Source organism: Carassius auratus, unplaced genomic scaffold (assembly GCF_003368295.1).
Source record: "Carassius auratus strain Wakin unplaced genomic scaffold, ASM336829v1 scaf_tig00047737, whole genome shotgun sequence".
Taxonomy (NCBI): Eukaryota; Metazoa; Chordata; class Actinopteri; order Cypriniformes; family Cyprinidae; genus Carassius; species Carassius auratus.
The window spans coordinates 33,836-61,628 of NW_020527047.1; the positions used below are offsets into that span (position 1 = coordinate 33,836).

The following is a 27,793-nucleotide window of genomic DNA, read 5'->3' on the forward strand; positions in this document are numbered from 1 at the left end:
CTTTCAGCTCGCGGCAAATACACAAACAATCCCTCCCTCCACACACACACACACACACACACACACAGTCCGTCGCTCTCACAGACACCATTAGCACGGCTCTGTAGTGGAAACAGAAAGCTAGAGATAAAGAGAGAGAGACAGGGGGATCAAAAGAGAAACAAAGAGGGCAAACAGGTGGAATTAGGAACTCTTCTTCAGACGACAGGTACGTAACTTTAAACCTCCTTCTCCGAGCTCAGAGCCGCTGTAAAGCTGAGTTCACAACTTCTGCGCTCATTTAAAGCCAAACAAGGTCTTTTCTCAAGTGTTTTCTTGGTGAAGGCTTGAGCAAATGTCTCCTCAGATCCTGAAATACAAAAAAAATAAAGAATAATGCAAGTTAAAGTTTGTCCAAAAGTCTTTCTCCTCTGGTTGGAGAGCTTTACTGAAGGTTATGAGCTCAGTCTCAAGAAAATATGTCCAAGTGACATTTCGCTGTCTTATAGTTTTCATAAAAAGCATATTTTTATGTTTTATGGATTTAAGCATGCATCATTATTCTGAATGTTGTTTTTCATTAGATTGTAATTACCATCATTTTTTATATTACGGTAGAAATTCTGTTAAAGTTTTAAATTTTTTTAGTTTTTTTTATGTATTTGTAAATATAAAATGTTATTTTTTCTTATTATATTTAATTATATTATATTACATTTTTTTGCCATTGCATTATATGTGATTTTTTTCATATTTAAAAAAATATTATTTAATATTAGATTAAATTACACGTATTGCAAATTATTTGGAAATATGTTTATTTCAATGTCTTAAATTGAAATACTTATTATTTGTTTTAAATAAATACAATATAATACACATTTAAAACAATTGTGAGAATTGTCTATTATTACTGTAATATTGTAATTGTCTTTGTATTACAGTAATACAAATAATTTTTTAAATTTACATTTTGTTTTTAAATTTAGATATTTAATATTATATATTGTTTAAAATATATTATATGATATACATATATTCGCATTAAAGTGATGAGAATTAAGGAATGTCTGAAAATTATTGAGAAATGCTCTATTATTGCAAAAAATAATGATAATTTTTTTGTTTTTTTGGAGTGAAATGATATGTTTCGTGAGATTGATCCGTCGATGTTTCTCGCGTCTCGGTCAGATGATGTAAATGACATTGTTATGCAAGAAAGCATGCATTTCCTGTTTAAACTTCAAAGCGTCTCCTTTGAAAAGCATTTAAACGGGTTCGCCGTGGTCCACCTTTTATCTGTCCGGCCCACATCTGTGCGGGACGAGAGACAGAGAGAGAGAGAGAGAGAGAGAGAGAAAGAGAGAGTTTTACCTTCCTCCTCATCAACACACATCTCATGCTCCTCTTCTCCTCTCCTCTCGATGACAGGTGAAACCTGCGTCTTCTTTTGAGAACATCTTGTGTGTGTGTGTGTGTGTGTGTGTGTGTGTGTGTGTAGCGTCTGCATTCAGACTTCTGCGTGTAGTGCATGTGTGTGTGTGTGTGTGTTTGAGAGAGGCCGTTTTTCCCAGGGTGGTGTGTGAAGTGGGTCGTTCCTGACTGGAATGAGAATAAGCGGGTGTCGTGTGACCCTGTGAGCTATACGCTGTTGCTATAGTTCAGAACGAGTCCTGCTCAGATGAAGCGTCCAGGACCAGGGATGATCCTTTATTAGGAGACGTGACTCACTGTTACAGTTTTCTGATGATGGATCCTTCCCAGCACATACAGAGAGGAAAAGTAAAGCTTCTTTATTAGCTTTCCATAGAGAAGCTTTAACATCCATGGACTCTTTATGATCCACAAAAGCTTCTTTATGTTGGAGAAGGTGCCTCTCTGCCTCAAAAACAAAAAGTGATGTCACTGAGACTTTAAATCTTAACATTTTGACTTGTTCTCACAATTGGACGTCTTTTCTCACAGTTTGGGAGTTTATATCTCATAGTTTGGACTTCTTTTTGTCACACATCTCAGTCTTTTTTTCTCAAAATTTGCCACTTTATATCTCAGAACTGAAACTTTTTTTTTTTTTTTCAGAATTGCTCGTTTTTATCTCACAGTTCTGACATTTGTGTTAGAAATGCGAGTTTAAATCTTACAATTTCTCTCAGAATTATATAAATGAAAAATAAAAGTACGTATGATTTGTTTATATCTCATAGATTAGACTTTTCTCTCAGAATTCAGAGTTTATTTTTTGCATTTAAGCCTTTCTTTAAATCAGAATTACACGTTTTTATCTCACAGTTCTGACTTTTTTTCTTAGAATTACGAGTTAAAATCTCACATTTCAGCCATTTTTCTCAGAATTCAGTTTTTATATTTTGCATTTCAGCCTTTTTTTCTCTTAATTGATTATATCTCACAATTCTGTGTTTTTTTTCTCAGAAATAGCATAGTTATATATCATAATTTTGACTTAGTTTCTAAGATTTGCTCACATTAACAAGGGGAAAAATTCAGAATTGTGAGATAAATAAAAGTATATGGACTTTTATTTTTAATTTATTAATGCCGTTGTGGAAATTAGCATCCATGGTAAACTTTAGACTATTAAAAACATTGTTGCACAAAATGATCAAATAAAGACAAAATGATTCTTTTATTAAGAACCGATCTGGGAGGAAGCAGAATTGTTTTGGAGAGTGTGAGATCAGTGCAGATGAATCTCCCGTGGTTCTGGACTGTGTGGGAACGGGTGCTTATATACACATCCAAACACAAAAGCATTCTGGGTAGAGGCTCAGGGGGGTCGTTGCATTTCTCGGTCTGTTCTGTTCGATTCCCTCTTTTCATTCAAGCAGCTTGAGGCCGCTTTCTCATAGATTGGGTCGCTAAGGTGCACACACACACACACACACACACACACACACACACACACACACACACACACACAGTGTTTGGATTCTCAGAAGGATGCTCCATGGAAACACACACACACACACACACACACACTCGTGTGCTCCGGTGGGGAATACACAGACCTCTCTCTGAACTGACACATGATTACATTGACTTGATTGATGATGGTGATGATGATGGTGATGATGATGATGGTGATGATGGTGATGATGATGTAACTGATGGCGTTATGAAACAAACAGTGGTCTCTGGTTACACAAGTTTTATTCTTAGTTTGGACGATGCACTGCTGAAGTGTGGTATGATTTATTGTTTCTGAAAGAACTCACCAAGTCTGATTTATTTGATCCAAGATACAGTAAAATTGTGTTAAATTATTATAATTTGAAAAAGCTCTTTACTGTAAGAATCTGTGTTAAACTGTAATTTATTTCTGTGATGCTCCGCTGTATTTTCAGCATCATTCCTCCAGTCTTCAGTGTCACGTGATCTTCAGAAATCACAATAATATGATTATTTTCAAGAAACATTTCTGATTATTATCAATGTTGAACACAGTTGTGCTGCTCAGGATTTTTGTGGAAATTGGATAACTTTATTTTAGAGTATACTGAATACAAAGAACAACGTTTATTTGTAATTGAAATATATTTTATAATATAAATGCCTATGCATGTCACTTCTGATCCGTTTAAAAAAAAATCTATTTCTATTTATATTTTATTGTATTTTCAAATGTAATTTTACTTAATTTTAAATGTAATATAAATGTAAAGAAACACACTAGCTTTCTATTTTTCTATGCTATCTACTTGTTTTTTTCTATATATATATATATATATGTGTGTGTGTGTGTGTGTGTGTGTGTGTGTGTACTGTCGATGTGTACTGCGTTAGGATAACCGAGTCACACTTACATAACATTGCTCTTTTTTTAGATGTGATTGCTTCTGTTGTCCTCGTTTGTAAGAAGCTTTGGATAAAAGCGTCTGCTAAATGACTAAATGTAAATGTGATTTATTCCTGTGATGCAAAGCTGAATTTATGGAAAGCATATTTCAATAAGATTTTAAATGTTTTTGAAAGAGGTCTCTTATGCTCACAGAGGCTGATTTATTTAATCAAAAATACATATATATTATTATAATAATATTATAATTTAAAATAACTATTTCCTATCTGAATACACGTTAAACTATAATTTATTCCTCTGATGTAAAGCTGGAATTATGAAGACGATGTTTTTCAGGATTCTTTGATGAATAGAAACGTCAAAAGAACAGCATTTATTTAAAGCAGAAATCGTTTGTAACATTATAAATGTTTTTAATAAAAGTATTAATTTCTTTTAAAAACTCCAACACAAAAGTGATTACGTTTCCAACATCGATAATTATAGATTTTCTAGTTATGGCTCCTGGTGGTGGAAATAAAATGCAATCATCCTCAGGCTCATTGGGTTGTTGATCTGAGATGACTGGGATCTGATTATTGATCTCCTGCACACGATCAGATCAGAGCTCTCTCTCTCTCTCTCTCTCTCTGTGTCTCTCTCTCTCTCCCTCTCTCTCTCTCTCTCTCCCTGTGGGAGCGCTGGCTTGTTTGTGTTTGTCTAATGAAGTGAGATGATTGTCTCTCGGTGTGAAGTCCCCCGAGATGGAAAGAAAAGAAGCCGTGAAGTAAGTGGAGTGATTGACAGATTGAGTGACTGTTAATGAACACACATTAGGTCTGTTAAAAACAGAAACCAGGAGGAAATCAGCCCAAAGAGAAAGGCTAGAAACATTATTACATACTGGTCTATGAGCACCAGTAGTCAAATAAAACCATAAAAACCTTTAAAATTATTATTATTTTACTGAAATAAAATATTATAGATATATAATATTATATATAAACTACAGAATATTTCTCTGTAATTTATTTATGAATTTTACTGGCAATTTCTGAGTTGTAAAACTAAAGAAAGTTAATAAAACGTAGGTAGACATAATTAAAAAATAAACAAAAACTAATAAAAATTACAAAAACTTTAAAATGTTGACTTTAAAATCCGAATGAAAACAGAATATAAATTATTACAAAAATATATCTGAAATTAAATTAATATTGGTGGTGATGTATTTTTGTAGCACAAGCCGGAAGAAACATTATTTCTAACAGTGATGTGGTTGTGGGCGGGGCTAATTCTTTATCTGACCAATGACAGACGAGGGAGTGTTTCAGAAACCTGATTCTTTTGGTGATGCTGGAGTGCCACAGAAGAGCAGCTCAGCTTTTATTAAAAACCTTGTTTTGTTATATCATCTTGTTGGTTTGTGGTAAACCACATTCTGTGAAACTGGTGTGTTTTCCTCCGATTCCATCGGATAAACTTCTGAAGAAAGCAGGATGTTCAGTGATCAATAAAAGAGTAGAGCCTTTTTTCCACCAATGACTGACTGGATCATGAAAAGTGGGCGTTACATGTGAAGGGGCGGGGCTTGAATAAGGTACAAAGGATGTCAGCATAAAAACTCCAAAAAAAGAGGAAACATTTTAAAAACCAAGCATCAAAACATTTTTTTTTAGCAATGCCACAGAAGAACCACGTTCGGTTCCCCCGAGGAATCTTTCAGTGATCAGTTGTCAAAAGAACCGTTTTGTCTTAGTGTGAAGAACGTTTTAATAATCTAAAGAACCTTTTTCCAATATTGTGAACTGATGTTGAAGGCTCTTAATGGCTCCATTGATTCTAATAAAGATCTGTATTTTTAAGAGTGTGTAGGTGGAGAAACATTGAGTTTCCTGAAAGTAGCTGACAGTGTGTGTGTGTGTGTGTGTGTGTGTATGGGGGGTGGACAGAGTGTGTGTAATCTCAGGGCTAATAGGGCGACGCAGTGGGCCAGAATAAGTGTTTAATGGGGTGTTGTGTCCCGGTTGACTCACGCTCACGTCATGCACATCTCACCTTAAGAGCTTCTGTAGTGAACACAGATAATAATAGACACTCTGCTTTAATGTGCAGCCCACAGTTATTTTTATTGTCTCTGTCTTTTCACAAAAACTTCTCCGAGGACTTCGAGTCATCGCGGCTGACACCCAATTAAAGAAGCCGGGACGTGAGCTCTGGGGAAATTATGGATTATACCCAATCAGTTTGTGTGTTGATTTGATGGGCTTTTGCATCATCAATACCTGGAGCACGTAAATAATTATGATTGATGGTTTGTGTCTGAAAGAAGAGGTCAGCCATGTGTCTGTCATCATCTGAGTCTGCAGTGGACACAGAGGACATTTGGAGCTGGATCTGAGCTTCAAGATACAAAAAGGACAATTAAATTAGAATAAAAATAGTCCATATAACTCGTATTTTAGCATTTTAGCTCATGGAAATAATGAAAAATAATTTTATTAAAATAAATAAGTAAGTGTTAGAAAAAAATAATCAAATTGGGGTTATTTGCAAGTAGATCCATGAAAAAAAAAAAAGTATAGAAAAACTGTAAAAAAAAAAAAAAAAAAAAAAGTACAGATAAATGAATTATAAAAAGTTAAACAAAAACGAAAATGAAATATAACATTAAACAATAAATAAATAAATATACAAATATATAAATACAAAAATATAATTGATACACACTATTTTAAACATTATTAAAATAAATGGATACATGTTAGAAAAGTTTCAAATAAATAATTACTAATGAATTAAATTGAAAACAAAAAACAATGAAAATGTGATCAAAATAAATAATAAAAACAGATTCATACAAATAAATAAACATTAGATAATATCTAAAATATATAAACAAATAACAATGGATTTAAATAAATAATGCTACAGTACTTCACTCAGTACAAAAAAATATTACAAACACTAAAAATTTTCCAAATAACATTTTACACAAAATTACTAATTACAAAGTAACCAATTTTCACAGTTTAAATTGGATCTTTGAATAGATTACAATAGATCCCTTCTACATTTTTAGATAGGGGTCACTTGCATGAAGCGAATCATATTCGGGGGTCCATGGCATCTAAAAGACTGAAACCCTTGTTCTAACTACTGTATATTCCAAGCCTTCTGAAGTCACCCGAGATTAAAGAACCAAAGCATTAGTGGATATTTCTAGTGAATAATGGCTTTTAATGACACATATAGACTCCTCTAATGCAGAGCTCTCATTGTATTACAATACTCTCCCACACAAACACACACCAGGCTCCACAGAGCGAGTAAATGATGCCAAACTCTTCATTTCTGGCTCTTGACGTCACGGTGCATTTAACTTGATTTTAAAAGGCGCTCGACGGCTGGTGTGGCTAATCTGAGCGATTATAAGATCTCATCCTCTCGTGGGATTAAAGTGGAGCTGTGTTGGCTGGCGTCTTCACAAACAGACGGCGAGGAAGACGAGGGCTTTTGGAAAGTTTAATGAGGGCGAGTCCACCTACAAACTCAACTGTAGCCGTTCACGAACAAGCGCAGGTCTGTAAATGAAGCAGGAGATCTCGGTCTCTCTCTGTTTCTGACTTCTGAGAGCAGATGGAGTTAGAAGAAGCTGCTGTGGGATAAGAGCAGCGACCTCGGCCTCACCGCGTGTGTGTGTGTGTGTGTGTGTTCACAGAGCGCGCTTTACTTTAAAAAGCACACCCACTCCTTCTCTCCCTTAATGTCACTTGCTTTCTTCTACTTCACACCCTCCAAGTGCTGACCAAAAATAACACAACTCCTCCGTTAATATTCGGCTGACTGTGAAAGTCCAGCATCCCAAACAACATAAAACCAGCCGAGAGAAAGCCATCATGACAAATATCATTACAAACTTTAATGCTCCTAACCATCATCCAGTGTTGGGGGAGTTAACATTAAAAAAAACACAAGAATAGACATTTGGAAGGGCGTCAGTAAAAGTTAAGACAAAACAATGGAATTACAAAAAGCATGCTAAAAAAAAAAGGAAAAAAAAAACATTCTTTAAAAGAATCACTATATGTAGAGATAGAAATTGTGTAAATGTTGAAATAAATAATAGAAACAGATAAAAAAAATAAGATTAAACTAGATAAATACATATTATTTTTTTTTCAAAAATAATGAAGACTTACTGCTCCTAATTATTAAAAGTAGATTTAAGTAATGTTTTCCAGTTTTGCATTCCTTATTACTTTCTAACTAGTTCAACAATACAAGCATAAAATGCTCTTCAAATGCATAATATATGTGTGCATGAATTATTCTTGAACTCAGATGTTTACCTTAAAAACAGATTTACATTTAATGTTAAATCCACTAATTGTTCTATCGACTAATCTATTCATCTTTAAAATATGTAATGCAATTACATCAGAACCAACTGAAAGTAAAATTCAGAGTGATCCTTTAAAAGTAATTCAGTTACAGTAATTCATTGATGACAAGTTTGCGCTTTTAATGCAGAATTGGGATACTTATAAAATCGTAAATTTTTTTTCCTGCAGGTTAAAGATTTGACCGTTTGCATGAGTAGTAATATTTTATGTTCCACCAATGATAAAACTGCAGGATTATGAGTTTTTTGGGATTATGTGAGTGGCATGTGTTGGGTTTTACAGTAATATGTAGATAAGGTATTTGTGCTTGTGTTGGGCCTTTTTTAATTTGCCTTTTGGGCTGGTTTTGTTCCACAGACCTGGCAACCCTGTCCAGTAGTGTCTGATATTTCACCAGGATTTAATGGTTTTAACTTGGCCACCAAGAGAAAGCAAGATATTACCAGTAGAGACCCACTGGGACCAGTATAGTTCCCATTATAACCAATTCTGGTTTTCTTCAGCAGAGTTTGAACATGCATCTGTTGAATCTCACGTCTTTGACACATACAATGATTGATCAAGGTTAAACTTTCTTTTATTTGTCACATTCATCCTCGGTCCACAGTGTAAAGTCACCCTTCATTTATAATGTGTTACAGTTGAGATGGATTTAAAGCAACATCACAGTATGAGATAGTGATATAATCAATGCAAACTTTAAAAAATATAGTAGAAAGAAGCAGTATACACGATTAAGAATATATAGAGACTATCTAATATATACATTAGATATAAGTGTGCATTTATATATATATATACCACATTAATACCATGTTTTGAGCACATACCAGATATTTTTTTGTTATTACAATAAACAGATGTAAGTTTATTGCCATACATGTTTATCAGGTGTGTGTGTGTGTGTGTGTGTGTTTGTGTGTGTGTGTGTGTGTGTGTTAGTACTGTATACTTGGAGATTGTTGAATTTCTAATTGAGCTAAATAAAACTATACGGAGGCCGCTGAGAAAAACTCTTCTTGAGTGCAATCAAACATAAAGAATACTGTGAGCTGAGCTCTTTCGTCTGGAGGTGTGTGTGTGTGTGTGTGTGTGTGTGTGTGTGTGTGTGTGTGTGGGCTAGAGAGAAACCCTGACAAGCTCAATAAACTCTAATAAGAGATGCATTCCTCTGAATTTCAGGAATTGCATTTCTTTGGCTCTTTGTTTGTTTGTAGATTGTGGGTTTGTGATGAATGTTTCTGCTTGATTTGAGGAAACTCTCTGAGACACCCTGCGTTTACTCCTACACTCTCAGAACAAAAAGGTACAAAAGCTCTGGGGCGGTACCTTTTCGAAAGGCACACTTTTGTACCTTTTAGGTATTAATATGTACAGTTTAGGTACTAATTTGTACCTTTAAGTTACCAATGTGGACTCTTTAGGTTAAAAGGTGTGCTTTTTGAAAAGATTTCACCCCAGTGATAGCTTTTGTACCTTTTTTTCTGAGAGTGATAAAATCCGGTCCTTCAGCATTGCTAAGGATATAAAATATAATATTTAATTTTTATGATAATATAAAAATGAACAGGCTACTGTTTCTGCTTCCTTTGGGGACTTACTGCGCCCGTGTCAAATGTCATTTTCATTTTGTTTAACTTTAAAATAAAATAATCAAAAATGATATATAAAAAAAACAATTCATGACAAAAACTTTCACAAATTTTACAAATTTAGCAATACAAAAACATTTTTTTATTTTGTTTTTAATTAGTATATGACTCAACATCTTTAAAATTGATCCAAGTTTAAAATCCAATTTATCATAAACTGTCAGTTTCAATTTGTAATAATTTTTATCTGTAATTTGAGACTCAGTGGTTATGTAAAATCATTTATTGTGTAATGATTGTTAACTTAACCTGAAACTAAAATCATAAAAAAATTAAGTACTTAAAATAAAATAAAAAAATTAACTGATATTTTTTTATTAATATATATATATATATATATATATATATATATATATATATATATATATATATATATATATATATATATATATATATATATATATATAAAATATATATAAAAATGACAAAATAATGAATACTTCAAGCTGAAAATAAAATGAAAATTAAAAATGAAATAAAAAATATTTTCAAAATTTGCCAAATATTGTGTAGTGAATTAGTGAACAACTGTGTAGTGATTTCAGACGCGTGAAGTGTATCTGGATAAAGCCAGGTGTTCTGGAGTACAGGTGTGAATACTTCTCTCTCTGTTCTCTGTTCACTGATCAACACCGTGGGGACGGGGATGAATCATTTTACATCACCAAAATAAATCTTTCAGTAGCCCTGAACGCAGGCCGTGTTTTAAAGATGAGGAGGTGAGGGATGTGGGTGGAGGTGTTAATGATGGAGCCGCTGCTCTGTTTAGGATGTAATTGCTTTGTTCACGCACCTGCTTTCAGATGCACCATCAGTCATCAGCCCCAGAAACACTCACAAGACAATCCAACACGTAACGTCTCAATAATCCTGCTGTGGGACATTAGTTATTTAAATAGATGTCAAAACAGAAGCGCATCCCTGAATAATTCCTGTTGGTTTTAAATATTCTAAATGAAGAATTTGCATCATGCCACAATACATATTTGTTACTTCCTACTACTTTTTTATGTTTTAAGGTTATTTTTCTTAAAAAAATAAATAATAATTATTTTTAAAAAATCAAGAAAATTTTTAATAATGTGAAATATTTAAACAATTTCAATTAGCTGTTTTCTATGTGAATCTGTGTTAAAGTGTAATTTATTTCTGTGATCAAAGCTGTATTTTCAGCATCATTCCTCCAGTCTTCAGTGTCACATGATCTTCAGAAATCAGAATAATATGATGATTTACTGCTCAAGAAACATTTCTGATTATTATCAGTGTTGAACACAGTTGTGCTGCACAATATATTTGTGGAAACTATAATATGATACCATTCAAATGTTTGTGTTCAGTAATATAAAAAAAAGAAAGAGAGAGAGAGAAATGTAATGTATAATAGTAAAGACATTTAAAATGTTACACATTATTCCATTTCAAATAAATGCTGCTCTTTTGAACTTTCTATTCATCAAAGAATCCTGAAAAATGATTTTAACAAAAATATGACGCATCACAGCTGTTTTCAACACTGATAAAATGATTTCTGAAGATCACGTGACACTGAACACTGGAGGAATGATGCTGAAAATACACAGCAATAAATAACATTTCAACATATATTCATATGGAAAACAGCTAATTTAAACTGGAAAAATATTTCATAATTTTACTGTTTTTACTGTATTTTTGCAGCCTTGCTGAGCAGAAGAAACTTCTTTCAAAAGCATCCACGACTGTTGTGCAGTAGTATATAGTGCATAGAGCAGACAGTGTGTTGTTTGGGGTCGAGTGAGGCGAGGCGGCTCATCTTTGGTGGCGTTGTGCTTCCTGACATGTCCTGAAAGATGTTTTTGGTGTGTGTGTGTGTGTGTGTGTGAGCTAATACTCCGTCCCTCGGGCTGAACTTTTCTCTGGAGTGAAATTCATGGAAAGACACGAATGTCAAAAAGTCGATTTGCAACACACATCCCATCTATTTTCCATTTGAGAGGGTTTTGCCGGCTATGAGCTGTGTGTGTGTGTGTGTGAAAGTGATTTGGGATTACAGGTGCCTGGCAGGTTTATCGGAGACCCGGCGGCTTTATCCATCCGTCTGTGTGTGTGTGTGTGTGTGTGTGTGTGAGTCTGCAGGCTTAGTGCTGCTCTGCACAGGGTTTCTCTCTCGTGAATCTGATTGTTTGACTTGTGTTTACTGAGATCAGACGTCTCGCTGACGCTCTGACCTACAGGAGTTATTAGTACTCGCTTCATATGAAGACACTGGAAGGGGTTAAAGTGTTCCTCAAATAATTCCTCAAATCATGTGTGCTACCAGACTGTGATCGTAGTCCATTCATTTACATATAATTGACTCTAAATAGTTTATCACATCGATTTATATTGTGTAATTATGTACCATACCGATATAAAAATACAGAAAGAAAAAATGCATATTTAAAAAGTTACAAATATATACAAAAAAGAATCTTTGCATTACATGTAAATAAGAAATGTGTGCATTTTAATGCATTGAAAGAAACAGGAATGCATGCTTAAATAATCCACTCAATGATCTGGTTTAATCAAAGCAGCTTCATGTCTCTCTCACTGTCTGTCAGTCAGCGATGTCTACTGTTTTATAGATTCACATCAAACTGAATTTGGGCCCATAAACAGTAAATCTGTCTCTGATTCTTTCACTATAAATGTCACTTAATAAAGCAGCTGATGCCAGCAGAAACTCACATCACGAGTGCTGTCAGATGTCTTGTTCTCTAAGAGCTGACCTGTAGCTGACAGTTTGGTGTGTTAACAGCAGAAAGATCTCGGTAAACACAAGTTTTTCAGTGTAGAGACACTGTTAACAATTCACATTTTCTCCTCGTTCTAGCATTCGCCACCTTCAAGTCATGTCGCGATGATTTTTTCATGAGATGAGCGCATATGAACGCCGCTATGTGGTAATTACCAGCGGGGAAACTGTGTGTTTTTTTCCTTTTAGCTCACGTATCAACAGAACGTGTAAAAACGTGTTCTGTTTTTTATAAACCCAAGGCAATGTATCATTCTATGATTTTGCAAACATTTGTTACATTTGAATGTTCTCTGGATGTTCTGAAACATTTAAAAATGAATGTAGCAGATAACGCTGAACGAACATTCTATTAATGTTACTTTTCTTATTCTTATTCCTCTCAAGATCTCTAGGTTCATCGTTTATCCGCTTTTTTTTTGCTCAGCTTCCTGTTTGCTGCATTCTAACAGGTTCTGATAAGCTCCGCCCCCCGAACACTAAAAACAAACCCCCAGAATTCAACAAAGAGTCAGAGTAGCTGGATCAAGCTTGGATCAAGCGTTTCCTCTCAAAGCCAGACTCAGCGTGGATAAAACCCTGTCAATCACAGCGCATATGAAAACATGAGAGGTTTCAGAGGAGCATCTGTGAGATTTACACTGTAATTGACAGCTTTATGTGAGGAAACAGGCTCTTTTTAGCTGACTGTCTTTCACTTTCATTCTATGAGAAAAAAGAGCTCTTATGTTCCACAGAAGAAAATCCCAGGATTCATGTGACATGAAGGTGAGTAGCTGAGAATGGTGTACTGTCCCTTTAAGAGCCAATGCACCAGGCTTACAGAAATCTGTCAATAGCGAATGATGAGTACAGTGTTCTTCTGTGTGTGTGTGTGTGTGTGTGTTTCACTCTGATGGATCACGTTGTCACTCTCTCTCTCCTGCTTTTACACTGATCAATGAGCTAATGGAGTGTTAGAGCGGGATAGCCGCTTTACCTCAGTGCACACACACACACACACATACACACACACACACAAACGGCCGACCCCCCTCAGGGCTTCATTCTGTAGGGGTTTGTAAGAAAGCACAAGTCATTTGTCTTGTGACACTAGTGGACTTCCTTTAGGGTCTGTGGAGGTTAAATGTGTAGATATTCATGATATCTGACTGGTAGGATTGGGAAAAATTCACATCGAGTCAATACATGAGCTGAAATTAAATCAGAACGACTGGAAGATGAATTTAATGAAGGGATTAAAGAGTCACGATAAAGAGGAATGCAGTTAGTCCATCACAACAATACAAAAGGCCAAAAACAGATTATTAGGTTATTATTATTATTATTATTAGAACACCTTAGCAATCCTATATATACAGTACAGACCAAAAGTTTGGAAACATTACTATTTTTAATGTTTTTGAAAGAAGTTTCTTCTGCTCATCAAGCCTGCATTTATTTGATCAAAAATACAGAAAAAACTGTAATATTGTGATATATTATTACAATTTATAATAATTGTTTTTAAATGTATTATACTTTAAATTATCATTTATTTCTGTGATGCAAAGCTGAATTTTTAGGATCATTATCACATGATCCTTTAGAAATCATTCTAATATGATGATTCATTATCAAAGTTGGAAACAGTTCTGCTGCTTAATATTGTTTCAGAACATCTGATACTTTTTTAGGATACTTTGATGAAAAAAAAAAGAAGTTATGTTTTTAAAACATACATATTTTGTAATAACAATATACACTACTGGTCAGTAATTTGGGGTCAGTAATTTTTCTTTCTTTCTTCTTTTTAAATAAAATCAATACTTTTATTCAGCAAGGATGTGTTAAATTGATAAAAAGTGATAATAAAGAAAATAAATATAATTAGAATATTATTACATATTTTTTTATTTTGAATAAATGCAGTTCTTTTTAACCTTTTATTGATCAAATATATTAGACGGCAGAACTGTGTCCAACACTCATAATAAATCAGAATATTAGAATGATTTCTAAATGATCATGTGATCGACTGATGTTACATGTGACACTGAAGCTGGAGGAATGATGCTGAAAATTCAGCTTTGCATCACAGGAATACATTTTTATTAAGTATATTCAAATAGAAAATTATTATTTTAAGTTGTAATAATATTTCACAATATTACAGTTTTTTCTGTATTTTTGATCAAATAAATGCAGGCTTGATGAGCAGAAGAAACTTCTTTCAAAAACATTAAAAATAGTAATGTTTCCAAACTTTTGGTCTGTATTGTATATATATATATATATATATAAATAGTATAGTTTTCTTGTTTGTTTTTTTTTTTTTATTTATTTTTTTTTACATTTATCTTACATTACTTTTATGTTATATAGCCTAACTATAATATCAGGAATTTCATAGCAGAAAATGTCAAGCATTGATGTGCACATATGTCTGTGACAACATTCTTACAGGTGAGCCATGATATAAAAGATTATAGAAATGCATTATTTATTTATTTTTTTTAAAGTGGTTTTGTTAAACTCCTTCCATTTGAATTCTAATAAGTTAAGTTAACATGCAAATTAGAGTTGTGCACCTTGTGTGCAGTTGTTCAACTGTTCGTCTGCATCTTGTTCAATTGCTATTGGGGAATTGAACTGAGCACCTCACCCTGCTGTCTGATCCTGTCACATCACTCCAGGCTAATCCTCTCTCTCATCCCCTATCACACATTCACTAGCAGTGTTGCTAATCAGGGCTTGGAGGGCAGATTATGTTTTAACGATCCGAATCACTTTATATGTCATGACTCATGAGTCTTTGATTGGCAGGTTTTTGCCCATCTGACTGAAATCACGGTTATTATGTGGTGCTGATGATTTCACAGTCTGACTCAAGTGGAACAGCTCAGGTGTGTGCGAGCGCCTGCTGCTCACTCCGACCCGGCAGAGAGACGTCCAGCCTGATTAGCACGGATAGAGACAGAAATGATGGGACGAATCTCTCAGAAGCATCACCGGCTCTCTTTCTTTTTTAATTGTGATCTTATTTTCATGACAATTTAGCACATTCTGTCCCAAAATGCTTGTTACTGTAATACATCTGGGTGTTTTACTTGTGCATATGGTGTCTTTTATCATTCCCATAATTCTATTACATTCGCATTACTGTAATGCATTAATGTTTTAATTCAAATCTGCATGAATAAAAAGCGGTGCAACAGATATAAATGCGTTTCTTTTCACGCTTTTTTTCCCCCCACATCACAGCAATGATGTTGGATTATGGAAAATTGAAGGAAATGTGCTTAACTGTCTTGAAAATAATACATCTTTCTAAATATAGGCTTTATTCTATTTAAATTTGACTTGGAGATGTAATTTACAGTTTTCGTGAGATTCACCCCATGAGAGAAAATGGCTGAGCGTCTTTAACATGAGGCAGAACTAGGAAAAAAGTCTGGCAAACCAATGCTTATGGGCACAGCAGGAAACCAGCCAACCAGAAATAGGAAGAGAAAAGGAGAGAGGGAGGCTCATAAGTAATTGAAATGGAGGTGATGTCGCCGATGGGCTGCACTGCTACTGTAACTGAAGTGCAGCCGAGCGTTTGGGATAAAATTGCTTTCTAATTATTCAATCCACCTTTACTTTTCTTACTGAAAGACAGAGAGAGAATGCCTGAAAGAAAGAGAAAGAAAGATAGCCTCTGCATGTATGTTGATGAAGCATTTTATAGGTCGATATCTGCACGCTGTTTGTTTTGTTGTATTGTGAGCCATATACTTAAAGTGCATTTATTTTTTCCCAGCATGCAGCAGCAGTGGGTGTGTGTGGCTTTACTAGCCCTCCTGACTGTCACAATGACGCTGGCAGATGGTGGAAAAACAGAGAAACAAGGTAACAGAACATTTTCTTTTTTGTATCACTCTTACTGCTCTGTATTTCCCACATATTGCTATATTTTACCATACAATGATGTATATATAACCCCATACATGTCTGTATTATCCTATGCTGTTCTAAAGTACCCCATATGCTACTATATATTACGCTATCATCCCACATTGCTCTATATTACCTCTCAATGCACTAAATTATCCACCAATAATATCACCACAAATTACTCTATATTTCTCCTTATCACCCCAGATTGATCTAAATTTCCCCTTGCTACTCTACAGTATATTATCCCCCTGTGCTTTATATTACCCTCTAAACTATAATTTTCCACACTGCTCTTTCTCTTCTATTCTAACTGTATTACTGCCATGTATTACTCTGTACTGCCCTATATCATATCACCCATGTTGATCTATATCACCCATGGCGCTCTGTATTACTCTAAGGTGCTCTGTCACCCATGCCGCTCTGTATTACTCCATGCTGCTCTATATCACCCATGCCGCTCTGTATTACTCCATGCTGCTCTATATCACCCATGCCGCTCTGTATTACTCCATGCTGCTCTACATCACCCATGCTGCTCTGTATTACTCCATGCTGCTCTATATCACCCACGCCGCTCTGTATTACTCCATGCTGCTCTATATCACCCATGCCGCTCTGTATTACTCCATGTTGCTCTATATCACCCATGCCGCTCTGTATTACTCCATGTTGCTCTATATCACCCATGCCGCTCTGTATTACTCCATGCTGCTCTATATCACCCACGCCGCTCTGTATTACTCCATGCTGCTCTATATCACCCATGCCGCTCTGTATTACTCCATGTTGCTCTATATCACCCATGCCGCTCTGTATTACTCCATGCTGCTCTATATCACCCATGGCGCTCTGTATTACTCCATGTTGCTCTATATCACCCATGCCGCTCTGTATTACTCCATGCTGCTCTATATCACCCATGCCGCTCTGTATTACTCCATGCTGCTCTATATCACCCATGCCGCTCTGTATTACTCCATGCTGCTCTACATCACCCATGCTGCTCTGTATTACTCCATGCTGCTCTATATCACCCACGCCGCTCTGTATTACTCCATGCTGCTCTATATCACCCATGCCGCTCTGTATTACTCCATGCTGCTCTGTCACCCATGCCGCTCTGTATTACTCCATGCTGCTCTACATCACCCATGCTGCTCTGTATTACTCCATGCTGCTCTATATCTCCCACGCCGCTCTGTATTACTCCATGCTGTTCTATATCACCCATGCCGCTCTGTATTACTCCATGCTGCTCTATATCACCCACACTGCTCTGTATTACTCCATGCTGCTCTATATCACCCATGCCGCTCTGTATTACTCCATGCTGCTCTATATCACCCACGCCGCTCTGTATTACTCCATGCTGCTCTATATCACCCATGCCGCTCTGTATTACTCCATGCTGCTCTGTCACCCATGCCGCTCTGTATTACTCCATGCTGCTCTACATCACCCATGCTGCTCTGTATTACTCCATGATGTTCTAAATCACCCATGCCGTTCTGTATGACTCCATGTTGCTCTATATCACCCATGCCGCTCTGTATTACTCCAAGGTGCTCTATATCACCCATGCCGCTCTGTATGACTCCATGTTGCTCTATATCACCCATGCCGCTCTGTATTACTCCAAGGTGCTCTTTATAACCCATGCCACTCTGTATGACTCCATGTTGCTCTATATGACCCATGCTGCTCTGTATGAGTCCATGTTGCTCTATATCACCCATGCCGCTCTGTATTACTCCATGCTGTTCTAAATCACCCATGCCGCTCTGTATTACTCCAAGGTGCTTTATATCACCCATGGCACTCTGTTTTACTCCATGCTGCTTTACATCACCCATGCCTCTCCATATTACCCCATATGGCTCTATTTCACTCAAGCAGCTCTATATTACACCATACTGTTCTATATCACCCATGCTGGTCTGTATCACCGTCACCTTTCTGTATTACTCCATGCTGCTCTGTATTACTCCATGCTCTATATCACCCATGCTGCTCTATATCACCCCATGCTGCTCTATATCACCCATGCCGCTCTATATTATCTTATGTTGCTTTATCTCACAAACACCGCTCTTTATTACACCATACTGCTATATATTATGGCATGCTGCTCTGTTGTCCACACCATTCTATATTACGATAGACTACCCATGCTACTCTTTATCAACCACACTGTTCTGTAATGCCCCATACGGCTATGAATTACCTCTCAGTATTCTATATTTCCCCACACTCCTCTATATTATCCCACAGTGCTCTATATTTCCGCACACACAGTGCTCTGTATCAACCCACGCGCTGTCTCTTGCTCTCATACATACAATTGTAAGGTGCAAAATGAAAGTGTGTGTGCTCTCACTCTGACAGGTAAGAAAGAACGTAAATCGGACTGTGGCGAGTGGCAGTGGAGCGTGTGTGTGGCTAATGAGGGTGACTGCGGCCTGGGCACCAGAGAGGGCACACGCACCGGCACTGACTGTAAACAGACCATCAAAACCCAACGATGCAAAATCCCCTGCAACTGGAAAAAGCAGTTTGGAGGTGAGAAGCCACACAAACACAGGTTACACACACACACACACACACACAAACACACACACACAAGGCTGAGGGTAAATAAGCCAGCACTGTGGAGTAACAAGATGGAAATTCTCACAGAATTCTGTCCTCAGAAATGACATGACTGCAGTGAGAGCCAGAAACAAGCTGGCAGAATATATCCCTCTGTGTGTGTGTGTGTGTAAGAGAGAGAGAGAGAGAGAGAGAGAGAGAGAGCATATGCCACCTTCCCTGTGGATTTGTAGGTATGCACATAAACTATCAACAAACACTGAAACTGTAGGGTGTTTTCTCAAGGAAGTCTCTCTTTGGGAAGAGCGTCTCGCTCTAAAAGAACATCAGAAATCACTGACTTAATAAAACATGATCACACTAAACGTTGAGTGATGAATCCTCTGTGTATTTCTGTGTAGCTCAGCAGCCGTGTCAGTGCAGTTTAGCATCGAAACGTTGACGTCTGGAGCAGAATCTTTCCTTTTGAATTATAAGGGCTCTATTTCACATTTTTGAGGGTCTCTGTTCAGGACAGCGGCCATTCAGCCGGAGGGCTGCTGCATGTAATTACATTCTCCCTGCCTTTAAATATGTCATTAGAGACAATTTTGTGCTTGATTGAAGCAGTTTGACCCCCATCCATTCGCTCCAACGCGTTGCCAGAAAGAATGAAAGATGAAATGAGACGAGAGATAAAGGACCGAGAGCATAGATCAGGGCTTGCAATTGGTTTTGCTTCAGGATCCCGATTTTACATTAACCGTCAAGTGCCAACCCAACACAGTACCTAAATTGTTTATTGTGTAAAATTGCATTTCGATGGTCTCATGCTCTCGGCAGCCAATAATTCACCTCACAAAATGAACAAACTGTGCCCGGCACAAACCTCACTGTAAGTGAACCTGTATTTAATGTAGTCTGGGTTGTGTTTTCTTTTCCCTTGTGTAGACCGCAACCCGTTTTACTTCCATAATCTGATGTAGTTCCAAGTGAAACAGGATATTCAACATGAAAAAAATGTGGTTTTAAACTTTGGGAGTTATTGCATGGTGAAAAGTTTCTCCGTATGACAGATGGTTGAAAAGTGATGGGAGACGGCAGCTGAAAACTTGTTCAAGATTATGAAGACAAACATTTATTTTTTCAGAATAACATGCACTGATGAATCCTTACCAGGAAGAAGATGAATAACACCAGGAAGATGTATTGAGACAGTAAATCTGGATTTCGTGTTTATGCATGCATGCTTGTTTTGCTTTTGCATTTGCACTGTATTTTTTGCACAGTTTTGTTGCATTTAAACTCGTGAAAATCAAGCTGTGGGTTTTTGTCTCTTGCAGGTGAGTGTAAGTATGATTTTGAAGCGTGGGGAGAGTGTGACTCGATCACAGGAATGAAGAAGCGCAGCGGTGTGCTAAAGCGAGCGCTGATGGACGCTAGCTGCCCGAACACTGTCAGCGCCACCAAACCCTGCGGCAAGCCCAAAATACAAGGTACAGGAACACACACATATACACACAGAAACATATTGAGCATGCAATGTGCTAAACTTGAACGAATACAAAAGCATTATCAACTGATTTGTTTGGAGTGCTACAAAATTTTTTGCATTATGGCGAATAGGGTAAAAATCATGTGATAAATAGCATGCTTCCCTTAATCACAGTACATTATGACAATTGTTATGTATTACATAAGTTTCCTGCATTGTTATGTTGAAATATACAAACAAGGCATTATCTAATTAAATATGCACTAATTTGCATACATTTCCAGAACAGATTTTAGATTATTATTTTTTTAATCAGTGCATGAATCAGAAAATATTGTCAACAAACCAGGGAAAATTAATTTTCTCCATGTTTTTAGGAATAACATGTTGCATAAAATCAGGCGAATTATTTATGAACAAACAGAAGATAGACAGGAATGAAACTCAAACTGGTAAATCTGAATAAAATAAACACTTAAAGGTGTCTTTGGACGTTTGGATGTTTGAAATAAGACATGTTATAAAAGCAAAGCAGCCCAAAAATAGACCAGTGCATGACAAAATAACTTTTTTCCAGTAATGTCTTGCCCTAAAAAGAATAAAAAAATCCAAATGCATTATGCTAATGTTTGACATTATGGTTTACTCCAGACTGATCTCATATTATGTTTCAGGTCTGCATTTTGAACCACAGGACAGTGAGATCGTAAGGTTACGCTGAAATATTGATCAATAAGGTCTTTCTCTCTGTCTCGCGCTCAAGACGTTTCTAAAGACTCTATTAAAGTTTAATAAATGTGACGGTTTGAGAGTGCATCTGTGTTAAAGGCCACAGACAGCTGCTCGTGTGGCTGTTGTCGTCTGTGCTTCATTATGAAGTGAATGCACTGAGATTCATGGCACTGCAGTATTTCTCCCGCTGATGAATCCCTCGTTCTGTAATATTCCTCATTTGTAAGTCACTTTGGATAAAAGCATCTGCTAAATGAATAAATGCAAATGCTGGCAAAAATTCAGGCTAATCAGAAGAAATTCGTCTTAATCTACCAAGACCCTCGTTTTTCAATCTGAAGGTCGCAGATTTAATTTTCCACCGCGAAACAAAACACACAAACAGACAGCAGCATCTGCATTTATTAAATTGGGTTTAATTAAGTGGCGATATGATTGTGTTTGGATGAAGTGGACAGCAAACCAGTTGACATTCGGGGTCAAGAGCAGCTTTTCTTAACCTCAGTGTAGCTGTGAATGTTATGAAGCAGTGTTAAAGTAAGGGTCGTGGATGTCTGGATCAGAACGAGAGCGAGAGGGAGGATGAGGAGGTGTAGAGGAGATGGATTTGTCTGTAATGGATGAGACGGGTCTCGTGTGCTCATCTCATTTATCAGGATTTGGACTTGAGCTCAAGTGCTGCTGCCCCCCTGAAAGAGCTTAAAGAGCCCAATCCATCATCAAACACCAGGCTCTATACGAACCCAAACACTTCTTAAAAAATAGCGCTGTACTCTTAATGCATGTCCACAACTGACCCGTTTGTGTCTGGAGAAACATCATGCCAACTCCAGTTTGGAATTAATTAAAAATTAGTCTTTTCAGTCTATTCACCAATGCTGCATTACAGTAAAAATGCTTAATATTATTAATATTCAAAATAACTGTTTTCTATGTGAATATATTTTTAAATATATTTTATTTCTGAGATCAAAGCTGTATTTTCAGCATCATTCCTCCAGTGTCACATGATCTTCAGAAATCAGAATAATACGATGATTTGCTGCTCGAGAAACATTTCTGATTATTATCAGTGTTGAAAACAGTTGCACTGCACAATATATTTGTGGAAATTGATACATTTAATATTTCAGGATTCACAGATGAATAGAAAGTTGCAAAGAACCGCGTTTATTTGAAATACAGTAGGGAATCTTATAACATTATACGTCTTTACTGTCACTTTTGATCAATTTAATGCATCCTTGCTGAATAAAATGATTAATTTCTCCTTTTTTAAGTCATACCCCAAACTACACAGAAATATTGAGCAGCACAACTGTTTCAAACATTGATAATAATCAGAAATGTTTCTCGAGCAGTAAATCATCATATTAAAATAATTCCTGAAGATCATGTGACACTGAAGACTGGAGGAATGATGCTGAAAATACAGCTTTGATCTCAGAAATAAAATATATTTTAAAATATATTCACATAGAAAACTGTTATTTTTCAATATAATAATATTTCAAATTTTTACTGTATTTTTAAACAAATCAATGCAGCCTTGGTGAGCGGGGAAGAGATAAAAACATAACAAAATCATAATTATTCCAGATTTTTGACTGGTATTGTATAAATGGAAACTATGAAAGCAACATTGAGCTAATCAAATGTTATTCAGGGACTGCAGGTGTGTGTGTGTGTGTGTGTGTGTGTGTGTGTGTGTGTGTGTGTGTGTGTGTGTGTGTGTGTGTGTGTGTGTGTGTGTGATACTGTATCTGCAGGTAATGTGTATTTGTGCCCTTTTCAGTGTGCCAAACATACAGAGGAGAGAAGTGATTAGAAACTCCCTAGAAATTCCCCACTGATGGTGGACCGGAAACACACACACACACACACACACACACACAGGATGAGAGGGGTGTTTTCACCGGGGTCTGTTTGAGGTGATAAGAGCAGCAGCAGAGAGGATTGTGGGGGTTTGGGAGCGGGTGCCACTGTCACAGATGGATGAACGGAGGTAAACACACACACACATAAACACACACACATCATCTCACCTGTCCATGGTACAGCAGTCCGGAGTGGACGGGACGTCACATCACTCACGCTGATGTCCATGATGAAGGGATGAGGTTTTTCAGAGCCTCTGATTGGCTGGGCTTCTGTTTGTGTGTCTAAAGATTTGGTTTATATTAAACTCTAATAACAGACTGAACCGCTGTGGTCCGTCCAGCTCATGAGACGTGTGTGTGTGTGTGTGTGTCTGAGCATTTCTCCATAAACTAACATGGACACACAATATATGTGTATATATCAGCTGATCTCCAGATCTCATTTGTGATTCGTCTTTCCTTCGGTTGCATTCTATAATTAGCTGTTGTTCTGCTGAAGGTCTTCTGGATGTTTTTGTGTTTGATTTGAATGGGTTTAATCTTTATGCTAATGATATGCTAATGCTATGAACGCTTGGATGGCGTTATTGGACATGTAATCATCATCAGACAGTTTAATGAAGACTTTGGATTGTTTTGTGTGCAAACGTGTTTGTTTGGCGAGTTCAGACACGACTGCAGACGGCAGGTGTTGATGAGGACGGGAACTTTTACACTTGATAAACTCTGATCAACAGGTGACGTCCGCTCTCACTCAATTCAGAGGAATGTTAATTAAACGAAGTCAAGGTTCGTTTCATATCTGAGATGAGATTTATGCAGAGGAATCTTTATAAATATCCTCATATAACAATAGAATCATTCGGCGTGATTATCTGGATTCTATCACATTGTCCTCTAAATTATCATGCAATAAAAAAAAAGTCATGTTGAATTTAAAATATTTTTGATGCATGTATGTATTATTTTTTGGAAATCCAAATTCATGCAAAAAAAAAAAATCTATCTATATATATGTATATACAGTATATATATATATATATATATATATATATATATATATATATATATATATATATATATATATATATATATATATATATATTAATGGAATTATGAAGATTTAAAAAATATTTTAATGTATTTTTTAAGTGCTTTAAAATACTTAATAAACTTAAATTTTAAATCTAAATTCCCATTATCGTGCAAAATATTTTTTTATGGAAAAATAATTCAGTGGAATAGTAAAAGATTGATAGATCACAATAGCATTTATAAATATATTTCTAATTAAAATTGTTTAGCATTTTTATTTTAAAATAAAAAATACTGTAATATATTAATAAATCATAATGAGAATTATAAAAATAAAAAATAAAAATAAAAAGGAAAATGTTCAAACATTTAAAGAATTAATGGCACTGAGAATAAAGGGTTAAATTCTTTGACTGCCATTAAAATGTCACAATGAAAAATCTTAATGTACATAAAATAGGCATCATTTTCTTTAAGCAATATATATATATATATATACACACACTTCTGATTCAGGGCTGAAATAGGAGCTTGATGTGCATGAGATTTGTGTGTGTGTGTGTGTGTGTGTGTGTCTGAGAGAGAGAGAGAGAGAGAGAGAGAGAGACTGATGTATAGTTCATCTCCCCACAGATACACAGAAACCCAAACGGGAAGGAAAGAAGAAGGAGCGAAACCCGACGGACTAGAGGAGAAACTCCAGCTGCATCTGAAGCTGCTCTCTTCTGCTCCTCAGGCAGAAACACAAGATGATGCCGGATCTATTTACAGTAGAATCTTTTTAGATCTTTTGTAGCATTAATTTACAGCTCACGGAATAATACATGAATGATGAAAGTAAAAAATGAAGTACTAAAATCATCTGCTGAATCTTTTAATGTTGTACCAGCGGTATCAGACCGCCCAGGTCACACAGATATGTTCTAAGAACGTTTTTATAACGTTCCCATTAGGTTATGAACATTCCAGAATTTTCTCTGAACGTTCTAAACTTTAAATGTTAAAAAAACAAACATTCTCTTGGTTATGCAGATGTTAAGGGATTGTTACATTTGATCATTTTCCAAACATATTACACAGTTACTTTGGTTCTGATACAAGAAAACATTCCAAGAAGATGAATAATAAAATACGAAATGTTAATTCATGAGTATGCTTTGAAATGAAACGTCCTCATTGAACATGATGTTGAATTATAATTATAATTGTAATTTATGAACAGACAAAAAATTCTTAAATGTTCTTAAATTAGTAAATTGGGGGAATTGTCCTTCCACTAAAATGAAATTGAGAAAATACTTAAAAATCATCTGATGTTTCAGAAATATCCTAAACATAGAACATATTGACGGATAATACATACTGAGAAATAAATGTATCAGTTAAAAATTCCAATTAGAATTCTGCTTCCTGTTTGGAACCTCAATTCAAATCAAGTTCAAATTCAAATCTGGAATTCTCAATTCAGCAATGCTGGAACTAACGCTTTTCTAAATGAAATAATGTAACATCATTTCCGCTAAATAAAGATGTTAATTATTCCTTCCCATCCGTGTTTTGTGCTTCTCGTGTCATTTGTTCACTGAAAACAGCAGAACAGTTGAGGAATTCATCATTACAGCTTTATTTGCTAGAACTCTTCTCCAAAAGTATATATATATATCACACGATACAGCAAATCTTATTAATACACCTCATGTTTCATCAGCGCTCACCATTGCCCTAATAAAGATAAGATCGATAACATTCATATTCATTAATAAACACATGTATTTACACATCATGTGTGCTACACATATAGACTATATAGTATAATACAAACATTAATCTGATAACAAAGCACACGTCTCTACTGATGGAAGCCACGAGTCGCAGTGAACAGAAGCAGCGATGAGAAGAAAGTATTTACAGGGTCAGCAGATATCAGAGGTTTTGGTAGGTCTCTGTGCTTCAGGAGGGTCTCCACACACACACACACACACACACACGGCCGTCTTTGGCTGCTGTGTCACCCTTCACTGTTTTTGACAGGAGTGCTACCTTTTTAAGATGTAATGTTACGTCGAGAGACTCTTGTGTTCTGTTCAAGTCCATTGTGCTCGGATCAACTGCCTTAGACCAGAAACATACTCCACACGAGTATTATTAATAAAAAATACACGGCAGGTGTGAGTTGTTGTTTCACTTTGAAATGCGTTTCACGTGGGAATATACTGTATGTGAGCCCGGACAAAACCAGTCATAAGCCTAAATTTGTTGAAGTTTTGAGATTCATACATCATCTGAAAGCTGGATACATGGTTTGTGAGGAGGACAATATTTGGCTGAGATACATCTATTTGAAAATCTGGAATCTGAGGGAGCAAAAAAAATGATTTATTTATGGTAGGATATTCACAAAATATCTTGATGGAACATGATCTTTACTTAATATCCTAATGATCTTTGGCATAAAATAAAAATGTATCATTTTGATCCATACAATGTATCATTGGCTATTGCTACAAATATATCTGTGCAACTTACTGTATGACTGATTTTGTGCTCCAGAGTCACATATAAAACATTTAATTTATTTCTGTGATCAAAGATACATTTTGAGCATCATTCCTCCAGTCTTCAGTGTCACATGATCTTCAGAAATCATTCTGAAATGCTGATTTACTGCTTTAAGAAACATTTCTGATTATTATCGATGTTGAAAACAGCCGTGCTGCTGAATATTTTAGTGGAAACCATGATACAATTAATTTTTTTAGGATTCTTTGATGAATAGAAACTTTTGTTTGAAATAGAAAACTTTTATAACATTATAAATGTCTTTGCTGTCACTTTTGAGCAATTTAATGCGTCTTTAATGAACAAAAGCATTTTACAAAAGAAAAATTGAAGACTGGAGTAGTGCATCACAGGAATTCAATTATAAAATATACACGTATAATATAAAACAGTTCTTTAAAATCTTAATAATATTTCACAATACTACTGTGTTTTGTGTAAGCCTGTTTTTAATCAAACCAATGCAACCTTGATGAGCAGAAGAGAATAAAAATTAACAAAAAATCCTAATGATTCCCCAACTAACAAAAATATGTTCTATCAACGTTTTGTTAACGTTCCCATTTAGGTTATGAAAAACCTGTTCAAAACATCCCGTTTTTTAAATGTTTCACGAATGTTGAGGGAACGTTCCATTTAATCAGTTTGCAAACTGTTACTTTTTGAAAGTTCTAAAACTAGTAACATTTTAAAAAAAAAAACTGTTAGATGAACAAACATTTCAGGAAACGCGCTCCATAAATGATGTATAAATAATGTTTTGATCACATTGTAAAATACCAGATAACTTTGGATAAACATTATATTCATGTTACTGGAACATAACTTTTGCCAGAACGTTCTCAGTTAGTTGGGTCCAAACTTTCCACTGCTGGAGTAACTATGCTTTAATATGCAAACCTGACTGTGTGTGTGTGTGTGTTTGCTTTGTAAAATATGACAGAATTGTCTCAACTACTGCCATGGTGGAGCAACAATTTGAATGTGT

At 35.7% G+C, this 27,793-nt stretch overlaps 1 protein-coding gene across 2 annotated transcripts; it reads left to right on the forward strand.

The window, feature by feature from the left end:
• On the forward strand, positions 1-25,797 carry LOC113088975 (pleiotrophin-like). Of its 2 annotated transcripts, none has more exons than XM_026255871.1 (5): positions 1-208; positions 16,397-16,485; positions 18,922-19,095; positions 20,448-20,600; positions 24,880-25,797. In XM_026255871.1, the coding sequence occupies exons 2-5, from the start codon at positions 16,398-16,400 to the stop codon at positions 24,933-24,935; spliced, it is 471 nt and encodes a 156-aa protein (XP_026111656.1). In that variant the 5' UTR covers positions 1-208; position 16,397; the 3' UTR covers positions 24,936-25,797. The 2 variants fall into 2 exon arrangements, with proteins under 2 accessions (XP_026111656.1, XP_026111655.1); XM_026255870.1 differs by lacking the exon at positions 1-208 and adding an exon at positions 16,130-16,300.
• The last annotated feature ends 1,996 nt before the right edge of the window (positions 25,798-27,793 follow it).